Source organism: Mesoplodon densirostris, chromosome 8 (genome assembly GCF_025265405.1).
Source record: "Mesoplodon densirostris isolate mMesDen1 chromosome 8, mMesDen1 primary haplotype, whole genome shotgun sequence".
Classification (NCBI taxonomy): domain Eukaryota; kingdom Metazoa; phylum Chordata; class Mammalia; order Artiodactyla; family Ziphiidae; genus Mesoplodon; species Mesoplodon densirostris.
The window spans coordinates 84,482,650-84,506,170 of record NC_082668.1 but is presented as its reverse complement, the minus strand read 5'-3'; the positions used below and the strand labels follow the sequence as shown (position 1 = coordinate 84,506,170).

Below are 23,521 nucleotides of genomic sequence, written 5' to 3'. Positions count from 1 at the left end.
TCTCTAGCTTTCTCCTCTATCTCTCTTGCTCAATCTGGGCATGTGTGTGGTGTATGTCTAGAACCTCCCTTTGCCACTATTTTGCAGAGATCTTTGGAAAGGGAGGGGGAATTCATTTGCAGGAGTCCCTAGGCCTTCTGGAATGAAAAGAGCATTTATCTAATTCAGTCGTCTTACAGGAAGAACTATCAGGGTAACCTGGTGGTCTGGATCAAGGAGAAAGGAGAATTTTTTTTTTTTTTTTTTTTTTTTTGGAGAAAAGGGGGATCTGGGCTTGTAAGTGGGGCTCAATACAAGAGCCTAAATGTTTTTCAACTCTATCTATAGCTGAAGCTAGAAGCCCCTCAGAAGCCAGCCTTTGTGCATGTTGGTGCACTTTGGTGATCTCTGACTGGGTGTAATTGATAACCGTGAGCTGCTACAGCAAGGGCACTAGTCACCAACAAGATGTCACAGTTCCCTCTCTACTTGGCATTAAAACACAGAGCTGACCTTCTTTGCTCCAAGTACGTGACGGGCTGCAGGATCCTTAATCAAATCAGAGGTGGGCTTTGAGGCCTCCAGATATAATGCCATGATCCTCCTACTAAAATCAACTCACCAAACACTAGCAACTAATAGAAAAATAAACAAATAAATGTAACCACATTTACATTACCAAAGGGAAAACGGGACACACTGTTTTCATTATATTAATCAATATTTTGACCAAATTGACCATTCTGTGGAATGAAAGCAGGTATAAAATAAGTTTGTAATGCTTTCACTTTGCTACTCATTGGTAATTAAGTTAGTTTACTGTTTGCCATTCAATGTGATTGGCACTAGTGAATCAGCATGAACAAGACAGGTGGGTTTTATGTAGCAATGGAGCTTATGTTAAACAGTTTGATATTTAGCTGATAATCCCATATCATGTCTACATACTCATTCTTAACAGGAACTGGTTCTGATGACTAAAAGAAAGATCCTTCCTTAAATACTAAAAAAACATCATACTGATCTAAATTTGATTCAATCTGAGGCCTATTCCAGAACAATGAAAATTGCTATTTAAGTAGTGTGCTAAAAATATCATACAATGTTTCTCATATTCACAAACACCTTGTTGTAAAAACATGTAAGAGGAGGTTCATTAAGGGGAAAGGTGAAGGATTTCAGGTAAAAGTAAAAGAGCAAATCATATTTCACCTACCAGTGCCCCACTGCTGAGTAGAATCATGAAGACAATGAAGGTTTCGAACCAGTTATGCTCCACTATCTTATAGCAAGTTTTTCTCAAGTTCCACCAGAGTTTCCCTTTGCCTTCTTCTATGCTTATCTGACAACACTTAAACTTCCGCACACAGTCTAAAATATGTCAAAGTAAATGAAGAAAAAAATTACTCTTTGATTATGTATATTTGTGTTGGTGTGAGATTCATCTACATTATTACCTGATATATTGTAAATAACTAGTTTTTAATATGGCTTTCACATGTAGAAATAGAAATCATCTATACTTTTTTACTCATTCATTCAACAACTATTTTTTAGTGTTTATGGGACTATTATAATGAATTATATTGCATTATAAAAACATATTATAGAACAGAAAGAAGTAATCACCAAAAGTTGATATTTCCATCCTATCCTTATCCAATGAGATTGATTCCACTCATATACAGACTTTATATATATTTGATTTCTAATTAGCTTAACTTAATGGTATAATATAAACATTTCCCTTTTTGTTACAAGTAAATAGAATTTTGAAAGGTTTCACATTTCTCTAAATAAGATTACCAGACATAAACAAAATTTATATAAAGATTCCACTATTATTGAATACTTTTTGTATTTTATTTAATTTATTTTTTATACAGTAGGTTCTTATTAGTTACCCATTATGTACATATTAGTGTACATATGTCAATCCCAGTCTCCCAATTCATCACAGCACCTATTATTGAATATTTATGTTTCTTTAACTCTAGCTATTATCAGCAATAATGTAACAGACACCTTTGCAGTCTACTATATCAAAGGCTTGTCAACAAATATTTATTGAATAACTGTTTATTCAAGGAATTATATTGGACAAATTATAAAACTAGAATGTGCAAAACACAGCCTTGTTCTAAAAAGAGTGTGTATTTTGCATAGGGGAGATTTGCCCACAGATATTACAGTTGTAGAAAGCAAAATAGGTATTGTGAGAGTTACCAGAAGATTAATTTCTAATACTGTGCTCACTTCGGCAGCACATATAAAACACTGGAATGATACAGAGAAGATTAGCATGGCCCCTGCACAAGGATGACAGGCAAATTCATGAAGTGTTCCATATTTTTTACAAGGGAATCCCCATAAGGTTAACAGCTGATCTTTCAGCAGAAACTCTGCAAGCCAGAAGCGAGTGGCAGGACATATTGAAAGTGATGAAAGGGAAAAACCTACAACCAAGATTACTCTACCCAGCAAGGATATCATTCAGATTTGACAGAGAAATTAAAACCATTAGAGACAAGCAAAAGCTAAGAGAATTCAGCACCACCAAACCAGCTTTACAACAAATGCTAAAGAAACTTCTCTAGGCAGGAAACACAAGAGAAGGAACAGACCTACAATAACAAACCCAAAACAATTAAGAAAATGGTAATAGGAACATACATATCAATAACTACCTTAAATGTAAATGGATTAAATGCTCCAAACAAAAGACAAAGACTGGTTGAATTGATACAAAAACAAAACCTGTATATATGCTGTCTACAAGAGACCCACTTCAGACCTAGGGACACATAGGGACGGAAAGTGAGGGGATAGAAAAAGATATTCGATGCAAATGGAAATCAAAAGAAAGCTGGAGTAGCAATTCTTACATAAGACAAAATAGACTTTAAAATAAAGACAATTACAAGACACAAAAAAGGACACTACATAATGATCAAGGGATCAATCCAAGAAGAAGATACAACAATTGTAAATATTTATGCACCCAACATCGGACAACCTCAATACATAAGGCAAATGTTAACAGCCATAAAAGGGGAGATCGACAGTAACACAATAATAGCAAGGGACTTTAACACCCCTCTTTCACCAATGGACAGAATATGAAAAATGAAAATAAATATAGAAACACAAGTTTTAAATGATATATTAAACAAGATGGACTTAATTGATATTTATAGGACATTCCATCAAAATTCAACAGAATACACTTTCTTCTCAAGTGCTCATGGAACATTCTCCAGGATATATCATATCTTGGGTCATAAATCAAGCCTTGGTAAATTTAAGAAAATTGAAATCTTATCAAGTATCTTTGCCGACCACAATGCTATGAGACTAGACATCAGTCACTGGAAAAAATCTGTAAAAAATACAAACACATGGAGGCTAAACAATATGCTACTAAATAACCAAGAGATCACAGAAGAAATCAAAGAGGAAATAAAAAAATATCTAGAAACAAATCACAATGAAAACATGATGACCCAAAACCTACGGGACGCAGCAAAAGAAGTTCTAAGAGGAAAGTTTATAGCAATATGATCCTACCTCAAGAAACAAGAAAAATCTCAAATAAACAACCTAACCTTACACCTAAAGCAATTAGACAAAGAAGAGCAAAAAACCCCCAAAGTTAGCAGAAGGAAAGAAATCATAAAGATCAGATCAGAAATAAATGAAAAAGAAATGAAGGAAACGATAGCAAAGATCAATAAAACTCAAGGATGTTTCCTTAAGAAGATAAACAAAATCGACAAACCATTAGCCAGAATCATCAGGAATAAAAGGGAGAAGACAATAGAATTAGAAGTGAAAAAGAAGTAACAACTGACACTGCAGAAATACAAAGGATCATGAGAGATTACTACAAGCAACTATATGCCAATAAAATGGACAACCTGGAAGAAATGGACAAATTCTTAGAAAAGCACAACATTCTGAGACTGAACCAGGAAGAAGAAGAAAATATAAACAGACAAATCACAAGCACTGAAATTGAAACTGTGACTAAAAGTCTTCCAACAAACAAAAACCCAGGACCAGATGGATTCACAGGCGAATTCTATCAAACATTAAGAGAAGAGCTAACACCTATCCTTCTCAAACTCCAAAATATAGCAGAGGGAGGAACACTCCCAAACACATTCTACAAGGCCACCATCACCCTGATACTGAAACCAGACAAAGCTGTCACAAAGAAAGAAAACTACAGGCCAATACCACTTGTGAATATAGATGCAAAGATACTCAACAAAATACTAGCAAACAGACTCCAACAGCGCATTAAAAGGATCATACAACATGATCAAGTAGGGTTTATCCCAGGAATGTGAAGATTCTTCAGTATACACTAATCAATCAATGTGACAAACCATATTAACGAATTGAAGTAGAAAAACCACATGATCATCTCAATAGATGCAGAAAAAGCTTTTGACAAAATTCAACACCCATTTATGATAAAAACCCTCCAGAAAGTAGGCATAGAGGGAACTTACCTCAACATAATAAAGGCCATATATGACAAACCCACAGCCAACATCATTCTCAATGGTGAAAAACTGAAACCATTTCCACTAAGATCAGGAACAGGACAAGGTTGCCCACTCTCACCACTGTTATTCAAAATAGTTTTGGAAGTTTTCAAACAGCAATCAGAGATGAAAAAGAAATAAAAGGAATCCAAAGCGGAAAAAAAGAAGTAAAACTGTCACTGTTTGCAGATGACATGATCCTATACATAGAGAATCTTAAACATGCTACCAGAAAACTACTAGAGCTAATCAATAAATTTGGTAAAGTAGCAGGATACAAAATTAATGCACAGAAATCTCTTGCATTCCTATACACTAATGATGAAAAATCTGAAAGAGAAATTATGGACACACTCCCATTTACCATTGCAACAAAAAGAATAAAATACCTAGGAATAAACCTACCTAAGGAGACAAAAGACCTGTATGCAGGAAACTATAAGACACTGATGATAGAAATTAAAGATGATACAAACAAATGGAGAGATATACCATGTTCTTGGATTGGAAGAATCAACATTGTGAAAATGACTATACTACCCAAAACAATCTACAGATTCAATGCAATACCTATCAAACTACCAATGGCATTTTTCACAGAACTAGTACAAAAAGTTTCACAATTTGTATGGAAAAACAAAAGTCCCCAAATAGCAAAAGCAATCTTATGAAAGAAAAACAGAGCTGGAGGAATCAGGCTCCCTGACTTCAAACTATACTACAAAGCTACAATAATCAAGACAGTATGGTACTGCCAAAAAAACAGAAATATAGATAAATGGAACAGGATAGAAAGCCCAGAAATTAACCCATGCACATATGGCCACCTTACCTTTGATAAAGGAGGCAAGAATATACAATGGAGAAAAGACAGCCTCTTCCATAAGTGGTGTTGGGAAAAGTGGACAGCTACATGTCAAAGAATGAAATTAGAACACTTCCTAACACCATGTGGAAAAATAAACTCCAAATGGATTAAAGACCTAAATGTAAGGCCAGAAACTATCAAACTCTTAGAGGAAAACAAAGGCAGAACACTCTATGACATAAGTCACAGTAAGATCCTTTTTGACCTACCTCCTAGAGAAATGGAAATAAAAACAAAACTAAACAAACAAGACCTAATGAAACTTAAAAGCTTTTGCGCAGCAAAGGAAACCATAAACAAGACAAAAACACAACCCTCAGAATGGGAGAAGATATTTGCAAACAAATCAATGGACAAAGGATTAATCTCCAAAATATACAAGCAGCTCATGCAGCTCAATATCAAAAAAACAAACAATCCAATCCAAAAATGGGCAGAAGACCTAAATAGACATTTCTCCAAAGAAGATATACAGATTGTCAACAAACACATGAAAGGATGCTCAACATCACTAACCATTAGAGAAATGCAAATCAAAACTTCAATAAGGTATCACCTCACACTGGTCAGAATGACCATCATCAAAAAATCTACAAACAATAAATTCTGAAGAGGGGATGGAGAAAAGGGAACCCTCCTGCACTGTTGGTAGGAATGTAAATTGATACAGCCACTATAGAGAACAGTATGGAGGGTCCTTAAATAACTAAAAACAGAACTACCATACAACCCAGCAATCCCACTACTGGGCATATACCCTGAGAAAACCATAATTCAAAAAAAAATCATGTACCACAATGTTCATCGCATCTCTATTTACAATAGCCAGGATATGGAAGCAACCTAAGTGTCCATCGACAGAAGAATGGGTAAAGAAGATGTGGCACATATATACAATGGAATATTACTCAGCCATAAAAAGAAACGAAATTGAATTATTTGTAGTGAGGTGGATGGACCTAGAATCTGTCATACACAGTGAAGTAACTCAGAAAGAGAGAAACAAATACTGTATTGTAGCACATATATATATAGAATCTAAAAAAAAAAAAAAAGGTTCTGGAGAACTTAGGGGCAGGACAGGAATAAAGACGCATACGCAGAGAATGGACTTGAGGACACGGGGAGGGGAAAGGGTAAGCTGGGATGAAGTAAGAGAATGCCATGCACATATATATACTACCAAATGTTAAACAGACAGCTCGTGGGGAGAAGATGCATAGCACAGGGCGATCAGCTCCATGCTTTGTGACCACCTAGAGGGGTGGGATAGGGAGGGTGGGAGGGAGATGCAAGAGGGAGGAGATATGGGGATATATGTATATGTATAGCTGATTCACTTTGTTATACAGCAGAAACTAACACACCATTGTAAAACAATTATATTCCAATAAAGATGTTAAAAAATAAATTTCTAATACTGAGCTTTACAGAAAAAGTGGATTTGGGGCTAGACTTTGAAGGATGTGTAAGAATCAGGTCTAGTACATGGAGCTGTAAAGGAATGCAGAAAAAGTGATATTAATAAACCTTGGTGATGGAAAAGTCTAGAAATTGTATGAAGCAGAGAATTGGGAGTCAAGACTAGAAAAGAGACTCTAAAGCCAATCTCAAAAGGACCCCAATGATTCAGTTAGAGAACTTAGATTTTATGTGCTATCTAATGGGGAAAACATTGAAGGATTTATTTGGGAGTTATGGAGATTTACCTGATAAGAATACTGATTTAGAATGATCTTTATCTGCACAAGGCATTGGATGACTAGAAGAGAGAAGATGGAAAAGGAGTCCAGAGTCTATGAGATTCAATCAACATTAAAGAAAATGAAAGCAAGGGTAATGCTAGGGATATTGGTCAGGAATCAAAAGATACTGCTGAGTTGACAGGACCTGGCAGCACACAGTATATGGGGGAGCTGGGGTGTGAGAGAGGAGTCATGACATAGAGTTTTAACCACGACAGAGAGTTCTCCTTCAATGAATAGAAAAATGGAAACCTCATTTTGAAGGAGTTTAATATTTTAATGCATAAATATTTAACAGATGCTACTTTATAATGTCAGCCAGATCATATCCTTTGTTTCATGAAAATTTAATGAAGTCCTCTTAAATGTTATTAATTTCTCAAGAAAGAAAGAAATAGCATTGTATTTCTTGTTTCTTTGAGGCAAGATCTTTTTCACATTTCTTACTCCCAAATGATTAAGAAGAATTACATGCCCTGAAAATATTTGTTGTAATGAATTAAATGGAGCTATATTTAAGGGTTTTTTTTCCCCCTAAAGAGGATATGGGATGAAAAAACACTGTTTAACATAAAAAGACCAACATTAGTGGGAAGGATAAATGCCAAATTTGGGATACTGATTCACTTCTGAGAGGAAAGCAAGGGAATGGGATACTGAAAGGGTACAAAAGGGGCCAAATCTGTATCTGTTTTATTCTTAAATAAAAAGTCTGAAGCAAATATGACAAAAATATTCAAATTGTTAAAGTTGGTTGGTGGGTGTCTATGTATTATTTTTGTTTTCTATAATGTTATGTTGGTGACATTTCATACTTAAATGCTTTTTTTAACTTCACAAAAGACAAATGTTGATATTACCATAAATATTATTATGCATATATTGTGACCCTAAAAATAAGCTAATTGTCTGGGAAGGAGTAATAACTAATACTACAGAAATAATTTTTGTGATATACCACTTAAATGTTTCGTAAAGTCATAATTTTTTTCATAATCAACGTCACTGAAACGTGTGCAGAATTTTGGAGGAAATAGTGAAGAAAAGTGGCTTTCCTCATAACTTATCCTGAACAAATAGCTCTTCCTCTGAAATAATTTAAAAATTGACAATTAATATATAAATGTTTTCTCCAATGCATTTAAGTCCAAAAGCAATAGGTGTCTGTAACATGATCATCTGCAAAAGCCTTGAACCTATTGACCTCAATTTTGATTTCTAACATTTGTATAATCACATATTTTTAAAGTTAGCTTAAGTCTAAATTAAAACAGCTTTAACGTTCTTAAATAAAATGAAAATGAATGAAACACTTTTAGAATTAGTTGTAATTAAATAGCATTACTACAGTCATTATTATTAAAATAAACTTTTGCTTAAGCAATTACTTTGGAATTTGGGTCTAAGACATAGTATGAATTGTTAAATAGCTGTTAATTAAAAAAATGAGTTAAGAATGAAGTGATTCCTAGGACTTTAGAGGAAAAGTTCTGTACCTACAATAGTGATTTATATAAGAAATATAAGGAATTTCATACTCTGTAATATTGCACTGATTTTTTACGCCTCTTTGTATGTAGCGCATTCCCACATTGAATCTGGATTGGTGACTCTGCTTTGGTGAACAGGACAGAAGCAAACCTGATGTAAGTGGAGGATTAAGTGCTTGGCATTTAGCCTTCCTCTCCTGCTCCTTTGCTTTCGCTATGAGAAAAAGCCTGGGCCAGTGTGTGGATGGAGCTGAGTCAGGCAGCAGTCTCATCTAAGACCTCAGCCGTATGACTAATCCTAACAAAGATCAGCAAAACCATCTAGGCAGCCATGGGCTTGTGAGCAAAAATATATGTTTTTTTGTTACATGATAAGAAGTTTTGGGTGGTTTGATACACAACATTATTGTTCAAGAGATAACTGATGCATACCTCAAATAACATAATTTTAGTTTTCTTCACAGAATCCTCTTAGTATTACTCCAATGGCATGGAGCCCTGTATTATATAACTCAGTATATTTTGGCATTTCATTATCTACAATATAGTATCATTCAGAGCTAATAAAAAATATTTGACCTTGACAGATACAGGTAATTGTTATTCATGGACAGTTTGAAATGTACATTAATCAATTTATACCCATTATGACATGACAAAACAGTAAACAATAAATTACTTCTTTGATTTAAAATTTTTTTCTTTTTTTTTTTAAGCTAAAGAGAGAGATGTATGATTTGGCTTTCTCTCCTATCAAAGATTCTAGAAGGCCACCAAAAAAACCCAGATAGTTAACAGCATTTCTTAAAGTTGAACAGGATTCACAAAAATAGAATATCTGTTTACATAACTTAAATCTTACCTTTTCAAAAATCATCTTTGATATAGAAAAAGCAATGAACAGACAAGTAAAGGAACAGTTGTTGGATAGATATGGACGATTAGAGCGAGCCCGGGAGGGAGAGAATAGATGGCTAGATCAGAGAAGTCTAATGAGCGTACACACATTGTTTCCTCACCTTCCGTAAAACAGGCTTCAGGTTCCAGAGATTCTTCAGGTTCAACCTCAGGTTGTTCTCCCTCAGCGGGAGCTCCTATGTCAACAGTGCTGCCTTCAGATGAACTAGTTGCATTTAGCTTCTGAAAATCAATTCCACAGAAAAGCTTTTAAAATATTTTCTTTAATCTACAATATAAAAATTTCAAAGGCGTGCCCTTAAGTCTTCTGTATTCATTTCCTTGATCTGTAATTTAAGAATATCTTAAACATAATGCCAGTCCGCTTTAGTAGAGGTGGGGGTCACAAGATTAGATACAGCACCACAAAATTTTTTTCCTTTAAAAATATGGTGCTAACAACTTAAATAATTTTTGATTAAGCTCCTGTATAGGGAGAGATTCTGAAATAAAATCATGCAGAGAGCTTACATAAGCTGCCAGAGTAGTATTGTGGTCTGTGATCTTGCTTTTGTAAATTAGTTTGCAAATGGTCTAGTTTGTTTTATTCTAAAATTGTGACCCAACCAACAAAAGCTGTATGAGTGTATTTTCATGTCAAATGCAGAAAAGATTTGATCAAATGCACATAAACAGCAACAATCTAAATTTACCCACTTTTCATTGACATGAAAACATATACCACTTGTTGTTATTAAATATATTTTATAGTTTTCTAATTCTGAAAAGAGCAGCACATTGTTAGCTTTATAGCAAGAGCTGATATTTTGCATTCTCTTTGGCCAATGCACTCCTGTGTTTCATTGTGCATTTGGAAACTACTTGTTACTCTGGCACTCTTACCTCTCCGGTTAATAAAGGCAGAAATGAATCTTTGGTTGTTGTTTTGTTTTCCTTTAGGTTAAATCAAATACCACCAAAAGAAAAATATAATAGAAAGAAGTTGTTTTAAATCTTGAAATACAACAAACTTTAGCCAGGTCAGGTCGTTCATGGGATCAGTATAAATGAAGGGATCCAGTCTTTAACCTGGTCTTAAAATGCTGCAGGAATGACACAGGGCCAGGTATGAGTGCCACATGGAATCAGAGTAGTTTGGGCCACAGCATTCTCAGACCTGTTACAATGTTATTACCATTAGTACATAACATTAGGAAATGGCTGAGCTGATAGGAGCTACTTTATAAAGGGGATGAGGTAAGCATATGATAAAATGCACATTGAAATATGTTGAACCCACTCTAAAATAGATGTTGTAGTCAGTAGTGGAAACATTTGGGCCAAGGATTCTATGGATTTCCGGAGGAAGCTGGTTCCTTTATTTCCTGAAAATAATTTTCTTTATATAAAATATTTCCTTGGCATAGTGGTGCTGATAAAGTAAAAATATTTATATAAGCTATAGATAAGCTTGAAAATGCTTTTGTGTGTGTAATTTAACAATACCAATGATAGAAGCATGAATATTATATATGTATCCTCAATTAGAACTCGTTCAGGATTATTTTTAAATCTAACCAAACTACTTAAATCAAGGATTATATATTATAAGGTGCCTGAAGTTTGTTGATTTCTTTTTCTACTCACCAAGTATATCACAATACTAGACAGATACTCAATGATAATATCTTTACTGTTAAAATTTGAATATATTTTGTTTTAAAATGAAATATTATATGACTTTTTCTAATTTCCTGTCCTTCATCTTTTGATTAGACTCTTTCTTTGATAAGTGTAGCTGTGTTTATAAACATGTAATTGACTAAGAAATGGCTAAATTATCTTATCAATCCCATCCATCTGATTCACATAAAGCTGTTACACATTAGGGACCTGAAAATACTGATCTCATAATTTACTGGATATTGAAACGTGACATAGGTAATCAGAATAAGTGAAGTTTGGTCATATATAATCTAACTACAAACAGCCCACAATAACAAATGGAAAACATTCCTTTTAGGAAAAAGGATAACACTGCAATTACAGATTGGGGGATGACCTGGAGGTAAATGAGAATCCATATTCAGGGCGCTCCACATTGGCAAATGACTGCATCAGAGCCTGCATCAGTGCTGGCTATATTACATGTCAGGTACTCAACAAATTTTTTTTTTAAATGAATGAATGAATGATCTTCTTCATAACAGAACGAAGGCTAGTCCTTGACAGTGATTGGGAGAAGTCACCAGACAACATATTACAGGGAATCTTGGTTTAAAATTTTCCAGAGGATCTCTGTAACATCAACTATAATGCCTTTCATTTAGTGCAGTGCCTTAGTACTGACATAGAATTAATAGATATCTTTTTAATTGAAGCCAAACATTTATATATTTAAAGGTCAAATCATTACTTTTTCAAAAGTACAACATAAAAGTATTCTGCTTTTCTAGAAGATGTATCTCACCAGACAATCTTTCGAAGCAAAGATCATGCTTTTGCCATCTCTGCATCCCTAGGACCCATCACAATGTTTGTGTTTAATAGATGTTCATTGGGTAAAAGAATGAATGACCAATGCATGCACTATTTTATTCTTCCACTAACTACTTCTAACACCTCCTATCTAATACTTACTTTTACATTCAAGGGAATACACATAATATTCTCATGTTAGTACAGAGAAACACAAATCCTTCAAGATTCTAAATTGTGTAGGTAATGACCAACAACCCTTAGAATTTGAAGTGCTGTCTAAACATCAGGCTTCCAATTAACCAGAACTATGATGAAACTATGAAGTAAACTGTACTTTAACTCTGGAGTCAGGAAAACTAAGACAGACTCATTTTGACAATGTTTTTCCTGTTTCTACTCTATGTACATGGATCTACAATCCCAGCAAAGAATGGAACCTCTCTAAGGAAAGGCAATATCTCATCCTTCTCCATCTTCTCCCTGATGTGGAACAGCACAGGATCTACCTGTCACATTTATTACTTGAATAACTTTATTTGGTTTACAAATAAAAAATCTAGGGTACACATTAAGCCTCAACACCAACCAATCCAGTGTCTAGTTAGAGAAGGAAATGTGGCTTTAATCATCTTGTCAAAAGTCATACTGAGTCAGTAGCTGGACTCTAGGTCTTCTGTACCCCACTTTGCTAGGATTCCTAGAAAATTTCTTTGATGATCCATAAGTTAAGCCAATCTTTATCAATTTAAAACATTTAGTAGATGTGATATGTAATTAAACATTGTAGGTTCCAGATAGTGTTGGGATACTGTTGATTCCCATGTTTCATGACCATGAACTTAGTATTAGTTTCTTATATTCATATCTTTATATGTATTAATGTAGAGTGAAGCTAAACATATGTTGAGATATTTTATAAACAAAAGTTTACTTTAAACAATAAGCCTGAGATATAGGCAAGAAATTCTGATTTATAAAATCTTTCTTGATAACATCAATTCAATGACTTTCTTAAAATCACATAAGAGGCAAATATCATATCATAGAATATGTTGACGAAAACAGTTAAAATGTATAAAGAGCCAATAAAAACCAAATGAATCAAATTAAGAATATAAAACTTCAGCTTCAGATAAGGTCATAATTATGATTAATTTTAACTATAGTGCAAATTCACCAATTAGAATTATCAAATGCACATCATTTTATGGAATTATTAGTACTCATATACTTAAAAGAAGAATTTTCAAATAAAAATTATTTGTAAATTCTCCAATCTAGGCACCATTCACTGTAAAATGCCACATGAGTAAGAGACCAATCTATTAACTACTTAGAAATAGAACCAGTTTTTTATTTTCAAGTTCTATTCTTCCCTTTGGTAAAATTTAGATGTTTAGGTTCCTTTTTTATTATTTGTGCTTATTTGCTGGAAGACAAGTGGACTGAATGATGTTGTTAGAACAGCCCTTCCTTACTCAACCTTTAAGAAAATATGGATGTTGCCTCAATGTCAGGATAGTCAAGAGATCAAACAGGAATAACAAACTGTTATTTGCTATGCCTGGCATTGACAATCATTTATTTTCAGATGAAAATATTAGCTGAACTTTTTTTTTTAGTGAAAACTTCATGTTACAGGGCTCTTACTATTGAAAATCTGCAGGATTCCTCTAAGTACTGGGGAATTATAATCATAGGAGTTAAACAGGGAAGAATCATATTTTGCTTAATGATGTAATAAATAAATTTCAAGACACACAGTATTTCACTTCGCATTTTTAAACATTATACTTCTAACTTTTACTTTCCAAACTATTGTTAAACATCTACATGCCAAACTCGTAGTCCTTCTTTCAGAAAGTAAAAGTCTTTTTGAAAATAATTAATCACAACAGAAAAAGGGAGGGAAAACATCACTTCTTGTTAAGTTTTTCAAAGGCACACTTTTTTTTCTCATTATGAAGTTAAGATATATTTTTGAGAAAATGTAATTAGTAAATATTGTATATATTTTGGGGAAAATGTATATTCTAAACTTAGTCAATAAAAGAAATAGGACTTTTTTTTAAAAAAGAGATAATTCAAATATAGATGAAATCAAATATTCCATATCTAACTATTTTGGTCACCACAAATGGCAATCTTTTGTTCCACATGGATCCTAATCTGTACTTAAAGAACTCTAGGTCATTTTACATGAAAAATCTTAACATCGAAACAATGAAAGTGATGGTTATGCTTACTTTGGGATAAGCCTAAGGCCAAAGTGATACATTAATACTAGAAAGGAACTGCTCTTCTTAGTAAGGAAGAAGGCAAAATCAAAACTATCATTATCATCATACTACATTATCAGATAATCATTTTTGTCTTTATAATAGATACATTATAAAATTCTATAATCCATAAATAGAAGGGTCTTAAATATTTCTTGGGATGGCAAAAGTAACCCTTATGTTGTGCTGACCTACCCCTCAGCATATTACCAGTGCCCCAAAGACACATGTTTGGTCAATTTTGTTCTTACATTAAGGATATTTAGAGCTTTTTTTATCCTTTAATCACTATCCCACTGGAAAACTTTCCCTTGAAGACTACACATTCTCCAGTATAAAATTATAGATGGGTTTCTATTGAAACCACTCTACCACTGCTTACCCAAACCATCTCTACACATCCTTCTCTCCCTTCCTACCCCTTGTGTTGGAATTCAGTATACTACTCTTTTAGGGAGCAGACAATGTTTTCTGGCCAGAGACATATTCAAGGAAATTGGAAAGTATAATAATGTGAGGGTGAGAATAAATGAAGTCATTTGCATCAGTTCTCCTTAGTTTGTGTTCCACCACACTTACTCCAGCTAAATCTCTTAAATATTGGTAGACGATATTCCTGATTGTCACTTTCCCTCATATACCTCTCTACACAGGAACTTGGAAAATGATACTCAGAGAATAAGAAAACTAACTTACCTCTTTATAAGAAACTAGGAAAAACAAGCCATTATCCTAAGGAGTCAAATCTCACACTTTTCTGAAGAATTAATATATAACAGGAAAAAATAATTCTCTCTAGTCCCTGTGTATATGTTTTTAGTATGTATCTGTGTTTAGTTGTGAGCATTTTTTACCTTGGGTCTCACTTTATATGACCAATGATATTGGTTTCATTCCTCCAATATGAGGCATTATCTTTCATGAATGTAAAGTGCCAGTGACTGAATATTTTGTTCTAAGAAATAAAAGAATGTTCCCAAAATGGCATGATTATTGCTCCTTCCAAAGAGGCAAATATGCTTATGTTAGGGTTGTTTTACAGTTTTAATGGTAGAAGGAGAGGAAACTGCATCTAAGTCACAAAGCATTTAATTAACATTTCTTGAAAATAATTAAATTGGGTTGAGCAATTTGGTTAATATATTTTAGCACAAAACTGTGATTTCAACATCAGGAAATGAAAGGTCCTCCAAATGGAGCCCATAGAAAGGTGTTACATTCACTGCCTTAGTTGCGTGACTAGGAGGTCCCTTCATTTAATAAACATGAAAGGAACAAAAGCTCACACTGATTCTCTTCCTGTATGAATTTTCAGTGCATGACATATTTAAATAATATTCTTCAACAGAAAGTTTCCCAGCAGGTCTGGATGAAATAAAAGAGAGACAAAAACACCAAGTACAGAGGAGCAACACGATGAAAAAAGTGGATTCCAGATCTCTTTTCAGAATGAATATACCACCTATAACACTGCATTCCTTCTTTCCTTCCTTCCTTCCTTCCTTCCTTCCTTCCTTTTCTTTTGGTGTATAAAATGTATTTCCTTTTCTTTCATTCTCAAGAGTTTTAGGGGTAAATATCAACAGATTCTCCAAGGGAATTGTATTCTAAATACAAAGAACTTTTGGTAAAGTGCTAAATAGAGAGATGGCATTTTCTCTGAAATGAAGCAGATAAAAATTGTACCCATGCTGGTAGCAGCCAAAACATAATATTCCAATTCATTTACATTCTAATCACATTAAAACATCCTTTAGGAAATTTGCACATGAATAAGGGATTGCTTTAATTTGCAGATTACCCTTCAGAAAAATTTAATATGACACTGAACAAAAAAATACCAACAAAGTACACTCATTGGGGCTTTATTTATTTAAGAAAAGGGCAGGGGAGAGAAAGCTTTCTGCCAGAGTTTTTCAAAAAGTATCTTATATTTCTCCTTTTAGACCCTTAGCATGTTCAAAACTCTGTAATGTTAAATGGTAATTAAATAATTCATAAAGGCATGCACTTTTACTTTTCATTGAATGTAATTTCTATAAAAATGTATGTAAGAAAATTAGCAGCTAACTCATTTTTTTAAAAAGTTAGGGTTGCCAGACTTGCCTGACCATGCTTTATGACTCAGCATAAGAGCAGCTGTGCATGTTTTTATTTTACTGCCAATGGATGGGCAAGGAATGTAGCTGAGTAACATGCAGGCCAGTCAAACTTCATTTAGAAACTAATTGTATTTATATATGTACAACTTGCTTAGGTAACCTGGGTAAAAGTGGTGGCACGAGCCTCTGGCTGGTTAAAAAACACCAGAGCTGCATTCTTGATGGCTCCAGCTTGATTTTACCCCTGTGAGAAGTAAGAACGGTAAGCAGTGAAGATCACCATATTGCACTAGTAAATTTCACTTTTAAAAATAATCATTGCGGTTTCAACATTATTAAAACTCTATAAGAAAAATCAATCATTCAAAATCACAAAGTATGAAAGGAATTACATTATATATAGTCAAAATAACATGAGTTAAAACATATAATTAAGATATGAATTTAAAATAATATACTCTAGAGAATCTACAGAAAGCTGTCAAAGAATCACACAAATTTGGCAAAGATAAAATAGAAGAGGATTTAGTTCAAACACCTAAACAACCTCTGGGTCCACTTGCCCTATAAAAAGGAATTCATTAGACATTCCAAAAATTAAAAGGTGCTCCGTTATTTTCCTTTAATTTTTCAAATCATTTAGAAAAGAATGTCAATTAGCCTTATTCCATTTATTAATACTCCACATGTGATATTTAACAGCACAATCCAAACCTATCAGTTAAGAAAATGACCAGACAAAACTAACGTGAAGTCAGGACACTAAAAAGATGTCTAAGGTGGGAATATTTGCAATTCTTGAATAATTATGTCAGTTCTCTTTTGTTTTCTAGTGTAGAGTTACAAGGTAAAATACCAAAAAATTAAAACATGCACATAGTTCCTTCCTAGACTATTGCTCTAATCCTTTATTTGTCTATGAGCTTATATTTAGGAAGTTTGATATAAAGCCATAATTAAAAATTTCACCAAATAATAAATTTTAGTACACAAGTAACAATCACTATGATGGGAAAGTATTGAAAGGACTCTACAGCTAAAGCAATAAAATAATTCTGTCTACTTTCAAATGGCAGATCCGTTCTCTGCCTCCAATTCCAAAGTATTGACTTGACATATATTACTTTGGAGTACCTAACTCAAACAGAAAACAGACGAAAAAGCTTAATGGTAACAAGAGAAACTGGGAAGAGAGTTTGGATTTTTCCTTCTATAAGCCCCACCTTAACTAGATAATTCTCTAATGCCAAACACAATGGTTTGAAATGAGGCAAAATACATGCTCCTTTGGAGAAGTCTGAGGCTTTAAAATTTCTGAAAATTAAGAAGACTGGATGATGAGTTAACCATACCTCAAAAGATCCTCAGCCAGAAGTTTAAATTGACTGATGGCTTCAACATTTGATTCTCCATAATTCATTCTTAGTTAATATATTTTTTACTAGCTAAAAATAAAAATTGACTTCCGTACTGTAAGGGAGATATTTGCTATTAGGTATAATGTCAAAGTAATGAGAGGGGAATATATATTAAAATTTAATGACCGAATTCTATCTTCCAAATGCTGACTTTAGTTTCTAGTAATATACAATGCCAGAAGTTAGTCCCCACCCTTTCAGCATAGCCCAATCAAATACGCTTATCCAACATTTTATTAACTAGATCTTAAGATATTAGTCAGTTTTAAAATAATGATCTTATTAGTGAACAATTGAGTTCAACTAGTTACAGCAATTATTTGTCCCAGGCTATAAGGTTTTAAAATTTTCCCCTTTAATCTCATCTGTTATTTTGTGAAACTAGTAGTTATGGCCTTGTTACCTATATGCTAATTTTAGTACCTATATTTAAACTTTCTCTGAATTTCACGTTTAACATCTACTTCTATGTAATCACTGAATTAGCAATACTACTTATCTTACAAACAAGAACAAATGGAAATAGCGTCTTCTTCAGTAATCTTACAGAATAAATATAGTAATACTGATTGAAATATCTAAGGTTCCTTTCTTAGAAATATACTTTTGCTCATAATTTTATTAACTGATCCCTAATTTTTGTGAATTTGTTGCACTACTTAAATTGTACCCTTCAGCATCTCAAACTCCCCCAAATCACCTTTCTTAGGATGAGAATAATAACAGAGGTCTTTTTGTTCCCTGCCAATCACTTCAAATGACAAAAAAGAATGAATCTTTGTTTTTCATTGTTATTTTTATTTGTTTATGCAAGCTTTAATTGTTGGGAATTCTGTCTTCATTTTTGTGTAGTTAAACATCAAGGTTTTAGTTCCTTCTTCTCTTTATTCCCAACTCTGTGCTTATTAACCTATAAATAAACCAAGAACATACCCTGGTATTTATACTCTTCTAGTAAATCAAAGAATTCTTTAAACTACCAAGACTCTTAACTGTAGTTGGTAAATTTAGAATTTTACATTCTATAACATATCAAGGCTTTTTGTTTGTTTAGAGAGCACGTACTGGGTTCAGTAGGGTTAAAAACATTTTCAACCTGATTCTTCATCACTACCTTCACTTCCTTTAAAAAATTATTTACTTCAGGAAACATGAAACTATATGTAAATATCAAGCCAATATCCCAATCATACTTCCATTAATAAATATGCCTGTGAAAACTAAATAAGATCATAGTTTATAAATTATTCCATAAGAGCCAAGAATGTAGCAAAATGAGAATTGGAACTGCCCTCTCACCAAGTATTGTTCTAGTATATACAAAAAAACCACCATTGTGGGAGAAGTATAAGGAAGAAAGTGTATAAACTGAGGCACTATTCACAAATCAAAAATTATTTAAAATCCTCAAAAATTCATATTAATCTGAATATTCATATTATCAATAATTCAAAATGGTGAATATTTGAAAAAATGATTCAACATATCATTTGTCTAGTTATATATTAAGGTACTGTCAAGTTATCTATCGTCAATTTTGCCATAGAAATTGTGTCAACAGATATTTCCTATTTTCTTACAGAAAGAAAATATAATTTTTAAAAGTCTGATAGTTTAAAGCATACATAACACCAAAATATCTTCTGACGTAGCAATTCCTACCTCTTTGCTTTCCTCCATATCTGACTCGCTGCTGAATTCTTCAGTATTTACATTTTCAAAATCAGATTCTCCGACAGCAATTGGTACAGTCACAGTGAGGCTGGGGTTGTTTATAAAGGACATGTAATCACTTTCATCCACAACATATTTTTCTACACTGCTGCCTATGCCACTGGTAGTTCCATTTCCATCTTTGAGATAATTGAGGTCTTTGCCTATTTCTATGGTGGTATGGTTGGAAATACAGCTGTCTTTTTTGTTATTTAGATCTTCAAGAGGTTTAATTTCATCTAAAGCTTTCTGCTTTCTAACAAAGGCTTTCTGAATAAATTCACGTATTTTTCTTTTAACATAATCAATTCCTTTCTGCATCCTTCCCACAGCAATCTGGAGATTATTCATTTCATTATCATCATCAGTGGCGGCAAGATTGTCAGAACTGAATGAACTCAAGAGTAAGGCCAGGAAGAGGTTCAGAACCTAAAACACAATAGGAAAATTGGTGATCAAAACATTCCGTTGTTTCTATTGCTCCGAACTACAAATTTTCCAAAACTGTTCTTACACCTCACTTTTTGCTGATAGGTATTCTTTCTAGTTTATGGTAAACTATCCTGGGGAAAAAAAAGGTGAATGAAATAAATACCTGGTCAATATAAAATAATACTATTAACACTAATTCCTTTTTAGTCATTGCAAAATTACTGAAACGACTGTTGTGTAAAACTTCTATATTAAGTTCAATTCCAAATTTAAAATTTTAGCTATCTAGATAACTATACAGTGAAAAAGAAAAAAGCCTTTTATTGGGATGTTAAGTATTTTCCCCATGTAACTTGGGTTTTCCAGGACACTGATAATTTATTACAGTTTTATTCCTGAAGCCAAAGATGATTCCAATATATTTAAATATGATTTTATTTTTATGTGTTTGTACCAATTTTTGTACTTTAGGTAACTTGTCTAAAAAATATATATACCTACTGCTAGATCAAAGTTCCCAGTTTTTGGTTCAGAAAATAATGGCTACTAGATTTATACAGTGGTTGGAAATACTATAAAGAAATGGTTAGAGACCACTAATTAGCCTATAACTTGGGTCTCCAAAAATAGGACCCACTGATATGAGTGAGTGAAAAGATTAGTGACCATAAATCCACTGTGTACACTCAAAAAGAGGTAATTTACTAAGGAACAGAGTACTCCCATAGGCACAAGACCAAGTAATATAATTTTTTTCAGAATTTGATTGATAATGTTCATGAGTCCCTGACTATTCAAGCATACAGAACAAAAGGGAAGGATATGGCCCTGAAGGGATCTAAAGACAAAAAGTAAATAGTACAGAAGAGGAATCCTAGGAAAAATTTTAAGTAAAACTCCAATGAAAAGGATGCTGCATTCTTGCTATATTCCTATCTTTCCAATAAGCTAATGAGGCTCAGAGTTCCTTTGTCTAACCAGTACGAGTTAGTCTAACCAATTGTGGTAAGAAAGGTAAAAACCTATAAGACCCAACAAGGACTGCACATAATTCTGTGAGTCTATATTGACATCTTTCAATTGCTATACCACATCTGCTAGTATTCATACTAAGATCTGCTCCTTCACATCAGAAATTTACCAACAAAGTTATATTTTATTGTGATTTGCCTTGAATTTACTTTTTGGATGAAAAAACAGATGCAAGAGAAAAAAATTAAATGCTACTTGGGTTTTATCCATTATAAAACTGAATTTTGGTACCATAATTTTTTTCCAGATTTGATTTCCTAAGGTTTATTAATGAACATTTCTATTAGGAACTTTTTCTTGACAAATATCAATCAACCTCCCCAGAGTGAGATCCAACTTATAGTTCCTCTTCAAAGCATTGGAACAGGTATCTACTTGTGTCATTTACTGTTATATCTATACGGCCTGCTCCCCTTTCTCATTAGAATTATAATGTTGGGTATGAATCCAGTTTCTGTCAATTTTCCCAGTGCTAAGCTTACAAGATTGTTGTAAGGATTCAATTAGAAAATCCATGTGGCTCTCACAAAGCTATTGGCACAGGGTAAACCCTTGAGAAAGTTTAGCTGTTATTATCACTGTTATTAATACTATGATACAACCTACCCTCTGTTATACTATCTTTCAATTTATCTTTTTCCTTGGAAATGTTTGTGTGAGCAAGCTAATCTCTTTTTCTAGGGCTCATTTGTTACCACAGGGGATTGATCTGCATAACAACTGGCCAAGGTGTTGGTTGTGATGACAGGCAATTTAAGGGAATACAGTTCAACTAGCTTACTCGTACTGAAACCTGGAAACCTGTCTCACATGTGGTCATGGGCAGACCTGATAGCTCATTGAGTGAAAATGACTCACACGTCCCCCAGTCTCTTGGAATAATAATTTCCATTTGGGGTTCAGGATTGAAATATATTGCACGTATCAATACTGTCTCCATCCTGATTCTTTTTTTTTTTGGCCGTGCCTCGGGCACGCAGGATCTTAGTTCCCAACCAGGGAACTAAGGTGCCCCCTGCAGTGGAAATGTGGAGTCCTAACCACTGGACCGCCAGGGAAGTCCCTCCATCCTGATTCTTAATTGGTGAGAAGAACCCAAAACTTTCACATCCCTCCTGTGTGCTAATGCTCCACCTTCTCTTAGACATAGACGAGACTGCGGTGGCTACTTCTAGAAGTGGTAAACTTCAAAAGATCATATTTTCCTTCTGCAGCACTTGCCTTGAACCTATAAGAGGGTTTCTGGCCATAGTGTTAGCAAACCAAGAATAATAGCCTGGGGAAAAGCAGTCTGTGGCCAAACCTCTGTCTTGTCTGTGGACTAGGCAGTGGTTACACACACTTCTCGTGGTGGAGCACCATACAGAAGTTTACATGTGTTAACAGGAGGTTATGACAGCTTGTCTTTGGGGGACATTACCCTTTCTGGTGAGGATGAGAAGGAAGGATTGTAGGAGGCACTGCATCAGTTTCGGTCAGTCTTATTTAAGCAAATGTGATATGAACACATTTCCTTAATAGTGGTAAACATGACAGATACTATTACTACCTTAGTTACTCCAGAAAAAATATCCAAGATATCACAGAAGGAGGAATATTTTTTAACTTACAGTGAAAAAAAAAAAGGGAGATTCTTTAATTTTTAAAAAAATGTACTGAATTAGGGTTTCCCTGGTGGCACAGTGGTTGAGAATCCACCTGCCAATGCAGGGAACGTGGGTTTGAGCCCTGGTCTGGGAAGATCCCACATGCCATGGAGCAACTAAGCCCATACGCCACAACTACTAAGCCTGCGCTCTAGAGCTTGCAAGCCACAACTACTGAGCCCACGTGCCACAATTACTGAAGCCCGTGTGCCTAGAGCCCGTGCTCCGCAACAAGAGAAGCCACCACAATGAGAAGTCCGTGCACCACAACAAAGAGTAGCCCTGGCTCACCGCAACTAGAGAAAGCCCACGCACAGCAACAAAGACCCAATGCACTCAAAAATTTAAAAAAAAATTTTTACTGTACAGAATTTAAATTTATGCCAATAGATGGAAATTATTATTCTATAGGCTGTATCTTTTTATGCATATACAGCCATCTAAATTAATATTAAATGTCATCCATAGGTATGGATACTTCCTGAAATTCTCTTTTCAACTTGAATCCTCTGTACAGTTAGAGAGATGTGTCTTATTTCAGTAAACTAATAGATGACATGTGATATGTTGAGTTTCCTTCTCTTTAAATTCACTCTGTGTTTTCTGGCTACATGAATTCTACCAAAATCCCACTTGCTCATTGTCACTTTCCTGATAAAAAGCCATCTGTAGCTCTGAATTGCCTACAGAAAAACTCCAATTTTTTTATGCAGAGTCAGCCTTTTCATAAATTAAACTCTACACAGTTTGGCCCCAAACTTACTTTCTACTACTCCCACTATGAATTCCCTGTTGCTTGTGTCTGATCTGCTCACTCATTGTTGTCATAAAGGGTTCTGTTCTCTGCCTTTTATTCTTTTCTTCCAATGTATGCCAAATATATAAA

General features: G+C 34.0%; 1 protein-coding gene and 1 non-coding gene across 2 annotated transcripts in view; one reads left to right on the top strand and one right to left on the bottom strand.

The window, feature by feature from the left end:
- Window positions 1-23,521, bottom strand: part of LOC132495326 (sodium channel protein type 2 subunit alpha-like) — a 91,035-nt gene that overhangs the window by 18,233 nt on the left and 49,281 nt on the right. Inside the window, exons 17-19 of the mRNA XM_060107139.1 lie at window positions 19,475-19,954; window positions 9,655-9,775; window positions 1,196-1,350 (exon numbers count right to left, since the gene is read on the bottom strand). Coding sequence (XP_059963122.1) covers window positions 1,196-1,350; window positions 9,655-9,775; window positions 19,475-19,954 — 756 coding nt within the window. The remainder of the gene's footprint in view (window positions 1-1,195; window positions 1,351-9,654; window positions 9,776-19,474; window positions 19,955-23,521) is intronic.
- Window positions 2,228-2,333, top strand: LOC132495560 (U6 spliceosomal RNA). The gene has a single exon (XR_009533290.1). It is a non-coding gene; the product is annotated as a U6 spliceosomal RNA (small nuclear RNA).